This window comes from Meleagris gallopavo, chromosome 26 (assembly GCF_000146605.3).
Source record: "Meleagris gallopavo isolate NT-WF06-2002-E0010 breed Aviagen turkey brand Nicholas breeding stock chromosome 26, Turkey_5.1, whole genome shotgun sequence".
NCBI lineage: Eukaryota > Metazoa > Chordata > Aves > Galliformes > Phasianidae > Meleagris > Meleagris gallopavo.
Genome location: NC_015036.2, coordinates 6,246,913 through 6,257,206, shown reverse-complemented (window position 1 = coordinate 6,257,206; position 10,294 = coordinate 6,246,913). Strand labels below are relative to the sequence as shown.

General features: G+C 43.0%; 2 protein-coding genes across 3 annotated transcripts; one reads left to right on the top strand and one right to left on the bottom strand.

Annotated features, from left to right (window-relative positions):
- The first annotated feature begins 6 nt into the window (after window positions 1-6).
- DLAT (dihydrolipoamide S-acetyltransferase) lies at window positions 7-7,330 on the top strand. Its single transcript, XM_019622873.1, has 13 exons — window positions 7-91; window positions 579-703; window positions 818-974; window positions 2,059-2,185; window positions 2,527-2,717; window positions 3,231-3,399; window positions 3,585-3,652; window positions 3,952-4,044; window positions 4,138-4,245; window positions 4,811-4,926; window positions 5,196-5,358; window positions 5,507-5,643; window positions 5,913-7,330. Exons 1-13 carry the CDS (start codon window positions 17-19, stop codon window positions 6,040-6,042), a joined length of 1,659 nt encoding a protein of 552 aa, XP_019478418.1. The 5' UTR covers window positions 7-16; the 3' UTR covers window positions 6,043-7,330.
- A 106-nt stretch (window positions 7,331-7,436) lies between these two features.
- PIH1D2 (PIH1 domain containing 2) lies at window positions 7,437-10,288 on the bottom strand. 2 transcript variants are annotated; one of them, XM_010723772.2, is made up of 3 exons: window positions 9,856-10,288; window positions 9,068-9,333; window positions 7,437-8,960 (listed from the first exon to the last, which is right to left on the bottom strand). In XM_010723772.2, the coding sequence occupies exons 1-3, from the start codon at window positions 10,028-10,030 to the stop codon at window positions 8,814-8,816; spliced, it is 588 nt and encodes a 195-aa protein (XP_010722074.1). In that variant the 5' UTR covers window positions 10,031-10,288; the 3' UTR covers window positions 7,437-8,813. The 2 variants fall into 2 exon arrangements, with proteins under 2 accessions (XP_010722074.1, XP_019478438.1); XM_019622893.1 differs by having other exon boundaries at window positions 7,437-8,446; window positions 9,140-9,333.
- Window positions 10,289-10,294: the final 6 nt, after the last annotated feature.

Below are 10,294 nucleotides of genomic sequence, written 5' to 3'. Positions count from 1 at the left end.
GGCGCTGTCCCCCACCATGCAGATGGGCACCATCGCGTGCTGGGAGAAAAAGGAGGGCGACAAGATCGGTGAAGGGGATCTCATCGCGGAGGTACGCTGAGGGCACGGGCTGTGCCGGGCTTTTGCTGCTGTGCTCTCAGTTCTGTCACTGCCCAGCCTCGCCTGAGTGCGTTTTTGAGTTCTTTACTGAGAGAGTGGTGAGGTGCTGGAACAGCTGCCCAGAGAGGCTGTGGATGCCCCATCCATCCCTGGAGGTGTTCAAGGCCAGGTTGGATGGGGCCCTGGGCTGCCTGGGCTGGTATTAAATGCGAAGGTTGGTGGCCCTGCCTGTGGCAGGGGGTTGGAGGTTCATGATCCTTGAGGTCCCTTCCAACCCTGGTCGTTCTGTGATTCTTCCAGGACTCGTTGTTGGATTTGGTCTTTCTGAGCAGGAGGAGCACTCACCCTTCTGAGAGGCATCCTCTCTCCAGCTGGCAATTTGTGCTCTGTGCTCTCAGACCCTATGCTGCCGTGCTGGAGGGCTTGGAGCTCACTGGTATTTCCCTTTCCATAATGATGTCCTATTTGCTCTCTCAAAGGTGGAGACAGACAAAGCAACAGTTGGCTTTGAGAGTTTGGAGGAATGCTACTTGGCCAAAATCCTGGTACCGGAGGGAACAAGAGATGTTCCTATTGGGGCCATAATATGTATCACAGTAGAAAAGTATGTATTTTCCTAACCCTTTAGTTGAATTTTCTCTGTTGGGGCTTTGTGGGTGCCCTGTGTTAAAGACCATGGCAATGTCATTGGACTGATTTTTTGTTTGGTTGTTTTTAGGCCTGAACATGTTGATGCCTTTAAAAATTACACTCTGGATTCTGCAGTATCTGCTCCCCCTGCAGCCTCAATGCCTCCCCCTCCAGCTGCAGCACCCTCACCCCCACCTCCGCCTTCTCCTCAGGCTCCTGGCAGCTCTTATCCTCCTCATATGCAGGTAAGAGAGCATTATTAACCATCTAAGGTTTGTTGCATGCTTCTTCTTTTTTGGCATCATTTGCTGTAGGATGTTTTGTCATAAATACTGTCAGGAATGGGAGAGTATTAGCCATAACCACAGGAGTGCACGGCTCTCAAAGTGGTGCATGCTTAAAGCAGTTGTTTGGGGTGGTCCCAGAACGTTTTCTTATTACAATGATTATTTTTTATCCCAGCTGCCAATAGGAGATGCTTATTTCTCCTGGTTACTTGAGCAAATGAGAAAGAAACTGCTACATTCCTATGGTTTGGGCAGCTCTGATATAAAAAGACCTTGCACTTAGTGTGAATGAACCCTGAGGACTCTGCTCAGATCTCAGCAGAACCCAGAAGTCTGAGATACTCTGAACATACCAGATGTGTTTGTGAGCAACTGAAAATGAGTTGTATTTGTGAATAATCTGTTTGCTTAGATACTGAAGCGTGCATCCATTGTTGTTCTACCTGAGCATTTTGTAGCACGGTAGTTCTGTGACGTGAATTTGAAACACAAGATGTAAAATACCTCCTTTCACAGCTAAGGCATGTGGAAGCTGATTTGTCTGAGATGTTGTGAAAAGTCTGCAAATGAACTGGGCTTCTTGATCTAACTTGAATTCAGCTACTTAACTTGGTTAATTGCTTTATCTGTCCAGTTCTGTTCTAAGGCTGTTATGCGCTGTGTTTGTTGTACATAATACGTGTCTAAACCTACAACACATTTAAGCACTTGGTGGACAAGTCTATATAGCTGTTACAGGAACCAGGTAAGTTTGTCAGAGACAAAGTGACTTGCTGTAGCCTTCCTTTGAGCCTTACAGACAGCAGCTGCATGCTAGTGAATTGGGTATCTGGATTTCTTCATTTTTGCTTTTGCTTGTTTTGTTGCCTTGACAAAAGAAGCCAAACTTGACATACAGCTTTGCTGTAATGGAATTAGATCTAAGAGTGTGTTAAAGGTTGGCTGCTTCTTTACATTGGCATCATTTAGTCAAGAGTTCTCGACTATGTCCCTGTTCCTTTCGGGTCACCAAAATCTGATGCATTTGTATTCTGGCTTACAGGTTGCTCTCCCTGCTCTGTCACCCACCATGACAATGGGCACAGTGCAGAGGTGGGAAAAGAAGGTCGGGGAGAAACTGAATGAGGGAGACTTACTAGCAGAAATTGAGACAGATAAAGCCACAATAGGTGAGTCAACTCCAAAGCTAAGAACGGATGAGGGAGGATCTAGAGGAGCCTCTGTGCCAGCTGTTCTGTAGCTGCTGAGGACATGAAAATGTGGGGCAGTTAGAAAGTGTTTTGTTGCTCTTGTGCTGCTGGAGAGAGAACCACTGGAGCTCCCAGAAATAACTCTTTCCCATCAGTCTGTGGTAGGAATGTACCTGTGCACAGAGATGTTTCCTAACCTTTTACACTGAAAAGAATTTTTTGTCTATTAAATACAGGACACAGCTTTAGTTACTTAAGTCTTTCAGAGTTACCATTTGGTGCAACAGGCACCAAAACAATTTTGTTTCTTTCTCCTTCAGGCTTTGAAGTGCAGGAGGAAGGCTACTTGGCAAAAATATTGGTGCCTGAAGGAACAAGAGATGTGCCATTAGGAACAACCCTCTGCATCATTGTGGAGAAAGAGTCTGATATTCCTGCCTTTGCTGACTACCGAGAGACTGCAGTAACAGATATGAAGGCACAAGTTCCTCCTCCTCCCCCTCCTTCACCAGTAAGGACCCTTCTTAGGCAGGGAGAGAAGTTACGGGGACAATTAAGAGTCACTGGCTGGATCTGAACTGTGGTGCTGGTTAGACTATGTGAAGCCCTAACTCCAGTAATGTTTATGATCCTATGAGTGCAAGGCTAACATATGCATTCGTGATAGAGATCACTTCTTGGGTCACCTAGTTGGCCCTCCAAAAACTGGAACAGCAGTTATGAGTGCTTCTTGACCTATTGCTCTTACCAGTTCTGATGCCTCCCTGAAAACTGGGAGCATAAATTTCATTATTTCACTGTTTCGGTGTATAATTAAATAGGTTGGTTGACATCCTGCACTGGAAGTTTCTGATTTAATTTCTAATGCTGGGAAACCATTCTGAATCCTTTCAGATTACAGATTATTTTTGTTATTCCTTTGACTGGTAATGAGATACTGTTGTTCTTTTATTGCACTGAAGTGAAACCTTCAAGACTTTTGCAAAATAGTCATGGAGCTAATGGCTTTGTTTGTTCTGTTAAGGTGGTGGCAACTCCTGCTGCTGCTGCTCCTCCTTCTCCCCAGCCTGCTGCTCCTCCAACTCCAGCAGTCGCAACAGCTGGGCCACCTCCCCGGAAGGGAAGGATCCCGGTTAGTCCCCTAGCGAAGAAACTGGCAGCAGAAAAAGGAATTGATCTTGCCCAAGTGAAAGGTAAGGTGCTCTCACTGTCAGGTGTTTGTCCCTCTAGCTACATATTTGCCTGTTCTTTGTTTTCATCCCTGCTGGGGACATCCAGCTGTGCAGCTGTCCCCACCAATGTCTGTTGAACGAAGCCTCCTTGAGCAGCAATGCCCTTTTGCAACTAATCCTCTTACATTTTTCTTTGACACCTTTAGGTACTGGACCAGATGGTAGAATCACAAAGAAAGATGTGGAGTCATTTGTGCCACCACGGGTTGCCCCAGTGAGTAGACTTAAGGTCACTGAGGATGGGTGTGCAGAGCAATCATCTGGCAGGATTTACCAGTTTAGGAACTTCATAGCTGTGTATATCAGTATTATGTTTCAAAATCACTCAAATACTACACTTAATAATCAGTGGTAGGGTTTGGCATGAACCTGGTTGTCACCAGAGACTGAGTAAGTGTCTGTTGCTCTCAAGCAAGAGACAGCATAGCCTCAGTGCTTGCCTTGCATACTGAGCTGCTCTACAATTGATATTTGGATAGTGCCATGATCAGTGCTGTCCTCCTCTGGTTGCAGGCTCCGGCAGTAGAAGCAGTACCTGCAGCTGCTGCAGTTGCAGCAGCACCAGTGGGGACCTTCACAGATATCCCGATCAGCAACATTCGGAGGGTGAGAACATTTTTGCCATTCCTGGCACCGTGATTTACGATCAAGAGTTCTCTGAATTTGTTTCTTTTCATCTCCTCTGTTGTGTACCTACAGGTCATTGCTCAGCGGCTGATGCAGTCTAAACAAACAATACCTCACTACTACCTTTCTGTTGATGTAAACATGGGAGAAGTACTGATGCTACGAAAAGAACTCAATCAGGTGAAATATTTGGGGAGCTATGGTGAGATAGCTAAAGCTATGAGATGTGGTGAAGCTGCATTCTCTCACGGGTTTCCCCACCCCATTTTTGGTGATATGCCAGTTTGGCTTGGGGAAAAATAGTCCTTTCAATGTCTTACCTATGTGTTGTAGGTCAGTTTTGGACTGTCAGTGACAGAAGGAGAAATTTTACCAAGAGGCAGTGCACTGACATCATACTTTCCTAAGAGGGCCACTTTGTACTCTGTGTGGTGGTATTTTGTTCTTTCAGATGAAAAGTAGGGAAAAAGATTTAAAAGATTTTCAAGACAAAAAAGGATAAAAATTTCAAGCAAAATTGTTAATTCTAAGCCAAGATTGGGGAAAAATAGTCACTAAAAAATTGTGCCTTGATTTATGAAGGAGATATATTCATCTCCTACGTTATCTTGGCACTTCTGATATTAATGTTTACAGTTAGTATGATCATTTTCTTACATTTTCTCTAAACAAGGTTCCATGCAGTGAATCCAAATTTTTGAACATGTAAGGGACAAACTGACAACTCCTATCTCTTCATTTACAGGTGGTCTCAGATAATGTTAAGCTTTCTGTCAATGACTTCATAATTAAAGCTTCTGCTCTGGCATGCTTGAAGGTGCCTGAGGCAAATTCTTCATGGATGGACACAGTTATTAGGCAGTAAGTTTATGGTACGGTCGAAGCCAGAAACTTTATTTGTTCAGTATAGAGTTCATGGCATGGTGGCAGATAATCTGGTGATATTGCAAGGAGGGAGGGGAGCAGGTTTTGTACAAAGGTCAAGGGGGTTTAATCCAAGTGCTGAGAATCTTGTGTCTGAGGTTAAACAGTTGTTGCAAAATGAATATTAACTTACAATTGTCTTAATGTTTTTGAATTTTTTTTTTCTGTCTTGCTAGAGTAACTAGAATCTCTGTTGTGTCTTGCAGAAATCATGTAGTGGATGTTAGCGTTGCAGTGAGCACTCCTGCAGGGCTTATAACTCCTATTGTGTTTAATGCACATATAAAGGGCCTGGCTTCTATCAGTAAGGACGTGGTCTCTTTGGCAACTAAAGCCCGAGAAGGTAAACTTCAGCCACATGAATTCCAGGTGAGGAACTCCAATTCTATTAATTCCTGCTGCCATTGGCTTCTGTCCGTGTTCAGAATGAGCAAAGTCTATTTTATGATATTTCAGTTATCCTCATTCTGCATGAAACACCTTTTCTGAGTTTTCTGTGAATGTCTTTTTCTTGTAGGGTGGTACTTTCACAATTTCCAATTTAGGAATGTATGGGATTAAGAATTTCTCTGCCATAATCAATCCGCCTCAAGCCTGCATCCTTGCAGTTGGTTCCTCAGAGAAAAAGCTAGTGCCAGCTGACAATGAGAAAGGGTAAGCGTTCATCTGGTTCTGTGCATGCTCAGTTTCTGATTTGAACTCTGAAATAACACAGTTGTTTTTTCCTTGTAGAAGAGGAATTATTATGATCTGGTTTCCAGTGTGGGCATTTTGTTCGATGTCTACAGGGAGACATCTGTCTCCAAACACCGTTGTTATTGCCAGTTAATCTCTGATAAAAGCTCTTTGGCTTTGTTAGTGACACCAGCTTGGCTGTGATTTACAGAGAATTCTGTTAATGTTTTTTTTTCTTTTTTTCCCAGATTTGATGTGGCCAGTATGATGTCCGTTACACTGAGCTGTGACCATCGTGTTGTAGATGGAGCTGTTGGAGCACAGTGGCTTGCTGAATTCAAGAATTTCCTTGAAAAGCCAGTAACCATGCTGCTATAATTGAATCATGCAAAGCAAAATATTCCTGGATCACACTGTTCTGTTTTAAACAAGCTATTTAGACTTTAGTATTCAGACTTATTAAAGAGTTCCATTTTTTTATTTAAAATATGTATTATATTATCTGGTAATATTCTTACCAGTCTGTACAGAGAAAAGGTTTGCAAAAATGCTTTTGAAGGCAATATTACATCTATTCTGTATGTTTATACAGTTGGTTAACTTGCAAACTCTTCCAAAACAGTTTAGCATCCCAGATTTAAAGATGATCCAGGCAGTATGTGTGCTGCCATCTGCTTCTAAACTAGTTTGGATGAGGTGGGGGTGCATACCAGGTAATTTCATGACCTCCATTTTCAGAAATTTGAATTGCAAACATCTCTCCACAGGAGTTCAGATGAGATCGTAACTGAAACATAGGAGGTGAATTCCCTTATTCTGTTCTCTTGCTGGGATGGGTGGCAATGGCAGATGCACTAAGGGACTGAAGCCCCTGGCAATAGTTTCTCAAAGGCCAAGTGTTAGCATTCCAAGTCTCTTTTGGAATTTAGCACTGGTTTGGACCTTCTCAGCTTTGGGATCCCTTCTGAGCACTTTAAAGGTGAAAAAACACTGATACCTGTGGTGTCACACCTCAGGCATCACAGGGAACGTGCTGTCTCGTCGTAGACTTTCACTTACATGTGCTTCTCATATGAGGACTCTTTAATTGCTTTTCCTCTTGCTGGGTTAGTATCAGACTATGATGCCATGGAAGTAACTGTTCTGCAGAATTTTCAAGAGACTTTGTGTGTTGGAACCCATGTAGGCAAATCACACATGCTCATAATCCCACCAGAGGGTGTTAATCATGTGTGATGTGTGATTTGAAAACTTTTTCAGGCATTCTAACATAGGAGTGCATTAGTCACCAGTACTGTAGTTCTGCCCTGAATTGTCTGTGTTGTCCCAGCCTCAGTAAACTGCAGAATGTGCTATCCATGTATATATTGTATGTAAAATGTTGGAATTGCTTGTTGGACTTGAGTCCAGTTACCCCAGTCATTGTATCCTGAAAGAGTGCAACGCTGAACATGCTTAAATTCCACTTTCTACATGGTAACATTCATGTAAAAAGGAGGATTATGCAGTAACTTCAGCATGACCAGGAGAATTGAGTAAGGGGGGAGAAGTTAACCAAAAACTGAACCAAACCAAACAGAGATGAAGCTGATTTGTCGTATATCACATTATGTACTTTCCCCTGTAAAGTTCTGCTACAAAACTCACTAAAGATATTGAAAGAAAATACTGTGGAAATTAAATATTTTTGTGGGAACTGTTTAATGTCTGGTTGCTGTGATAGCTGGTTTTCATGCCTGGCTTAAGCAAAAAAGTGCATTATGTTTTGGAGGTTTTTTTTTTTTTTAAAATGATCTAAAATATCTGGGTTCCAGACTCTCTAGTGAGCCTGTGTTCTATTAAATGTTTTGAACTACTAAAACATGTCGCAGTGCTTTTCTGTTGAGTCGTGTGGCTGTTTGTACTGCTGTGGCACAAGCAGAGCTGTTCAGCCATTCCATCTGACAGTGACACTCGCCCTATTAACCTTCAGTTGTAATCACAGATATCCCAAGATAGTCATTAAGCATGGGATATCACACAGCACCGAGCTCCAGTCTTCCCAGCTTCCTTGCTGCACTGCTCAGCTCAAGTTCTGGCTCATAAAGGCTTTAGCATTCTCCCTGCAGTAAGAACGGTAAATTGCATACCCAGCAGCTACCTCCCCAAATGACCCTGGAATAGAATTTGATGGGCTGCAAGTCTATCCCTTGTGTGTGTGCTTACAGTGCTGGTGGTGACACACAGTGCTGCTGGCTGGCTCTTACAGCTGCAAATCTCGGGGTACTTCTGTACAGCCCTCAAAGTTTCAAAGAAACAGGAAAACCTGGGACTGCGTGGTCTTTCTAGAGTTTGCATTTTGAATATGCAGCTTTTGTTTGTTTTTGTGATGTAACAATCTTCACTAAAATAAGGTGGTGATGTGTGAATTTGTCACAGGCGCTAAACTCCCTTTTGTTTTCCTCCTGGCAGTGACTACTAATTGTTCTTAGTAACCTTTAAATTTCTTTATTGTTCTGTAAATGAATGCGGGTGGCTTTCCTGGCTGAAATGCTCCAAAATCGTTACTGGTTGCTTCCCGCCTAAGTGTCCTGGAACTTCAATTCTTATGATGCTTTGAATAGTACAAAGACTGTTGTTTCATGGTCTCATTCACAGACTTCAAAACTGGTAAGAAGCGAGGTCAGGCATAGTCAGTGACATAACTACAAAGTATTCCAGCGAAGGTCAGCAGGGGTTGTCTGTAAGCAAACAGGAGCACACGCAGGACTTGTAGAACTGTGCATGATGCCTCTGCTGGTTGCTGCAGCATGAAGTACACACAAGAGCTGCACGTTAGTCCAGTAAGCAAAATAATCTATTTCACAACAACAACAAACAAATGCCTGCTATTGCTGTATGTTAATGATGTAATAAGTGTATGTGTGCGTTTACATACAACTATTAATGCATTCAATTATTTCTTGAGTATTTACAATCTTTACTTATGTTTTCCAAAGCTCAGTGGGCCACTATTCCTCCTGACTTCATTTTCTACATATAACTTTTAAGATATCCACCTCTGAAGATGAGAAGGTCCATTAACTCATTACCAACCAGGAGTCAGGATTCTCATTCTGGGCTTTTGTTTAGTTCTGTCATCTGAGAACACAAACTAAAGAATGCAGCCCTTATTGCCCAGGCTTGGCAACAGGTGCTGTGATGAACAACACCCCTTTTCCTTTATTAAATACAGCTGTCGTTGTTTCTTCATCCACTAATTCTGGCAGATCTACTTGTAATTTGTATTTTTCAGGGACATCGATGATTACGTCATCCTAAAACAAGAAAGTAAGTGATTAACTACTTAACAATGAATTAGCAACAAGTATTTCTAAGAATGTGATACAAACAGAAAAAGCAAGGTTATTCTTTCTTGTCTTACCTTGGAAATTCTTAGATCACACTCGGAAACAGAGCTAGCCTTAGGCAACTCAACTTTCAGTTTAATTCTTACTGGCTTGTTATTTGCATCCCTCACAGTGATCATTTCATAGGCAGGGGTGCTGAGCTCCTCTGGCACTTCTGTACTGCTGATTTCCTCTATCAGTTGCACTTTAGATTGTGTTACATTTTCTTCCTTCAGTAGGACAGGAGTGTTGCTGCAGTCCTCATCTTCTACGATGTGCAGCAGCTGATCAAGCATCAGTTCTTTGAAGAAAAGTGAGGTTTTTACATGTCAGTCAGTTACTAAGAACTGAAATGTTGGCTACTTGGCAAATACATCACACAAATTTTAGCTCTGCAATTCTGTTAGACAGACCACTGCTTCTCCTTCCCTCATGACTTGCTTTCATTGCCGAGCTGTTAAGAGTTGCTGTTTTCAGAGTATTGGTTACAGCAGCAACCTCTTCTACTCATTTTAGAGGAAAAGAAACTTGGCACCACAAAGGATCAGACCCTGGCAGAGATCCCACGTCTAGTGATTACAGGAAAAGGGAATTTGGCATTTCAGTATCACTAGTTTCATAACCCTAATACAAAGGAAAGTAGAGACAAGCACCACAGATGAATGCAGGCAAGCAGCAGTCTGGTATGAATCCTACCCTCTTACTCAATTTACTTTTTTAGAAGTGTTTGGTTTATGCTTAAGAAGAGGGGTCAGAGAGGTGAGGGCTAGGGATGCTGTAGAAGTCAGGCCCTTAAAGACAGCAGAATCAGCTTTCCACGTACCCTTCTCTGTGTTCCGACCAAGGTGGGGTGGTGGCAGCTGCCTGCCTTTCAGTCGTTGCCACATCCTTTCTGGGCTTCCTTTCAGCTTGAAAGGTTCAATTTTGTATGAATGTGAAAGAATAAGGTTGCATAGTTCCTCTATGAATTTCAGCGTTAAATGAATCAAATGTTCCATCGCTTCTGGGTTTTCTTCTCTCCTCTGCAGAACATCTGGGTTATATGCAATATCTATAATGCTGTAAGAGGCTACAGAAAACAAGTTGTGTCAGAATTACTGCATTGGCACCACATCCTGCAGTGTCTGCAGTCCCCATCCCTGCAGGCACTCGAGGCCAGGTGGGATGGGGCCCTGGGCAGCCTGAGCTGGTGGGGGGCAGCGCTGCCCATGGTCGGGGGTGGCACTGGCTGGGCTTTGAGGACCAGTCTTCCTGTTCGGGGT

Bases quoted from the DNA above. Each gene is read 5' to 3' on its own strand.
- DLAT (XM_019622873.1), top strand. From the start codon at position 17: ATGCAGATGGGCACCATCGCGTGCTGGGAGAAAAAGGAGGGCGACAAG. The intron at 2,718-3,230 runs GTAAGGACCCTT...TGTTCTGTTAAG, and splicing joins CTCCTCCCCCTCCTTCACCA to GTGGTGGCAACTCCTGCTGC. The intron at 5,644-5,912 runs GTAAGCGTTCAT...TTTTTTTCCCAG, and splicing joins CCAGCTGACAATGAGAAAGG to ATTTGATGTGGCCAGTATGA.
- PIH1D2 (XM_010723772.2), bottom strand. From the start codon at position 10,030: ATGGAACATTTGATTCATTTAACGCTGAAATTCATAGAGGAACTATGC. The intron at 9,334-9,855 runs GTACGTGGAAAG...TTTTCTTCAAAG, and splicing joins TGGTCGGAACACAGAGAAGG to AACTGATGCTTGATCAGCTG. The intron at 8,961-9,067 runs GTAAGACAAGAA...TTCTTGTTTTAG, and splicing joins GTGATCTAAGAATTTCCAAG to GATGACGTAATCATCGATGT.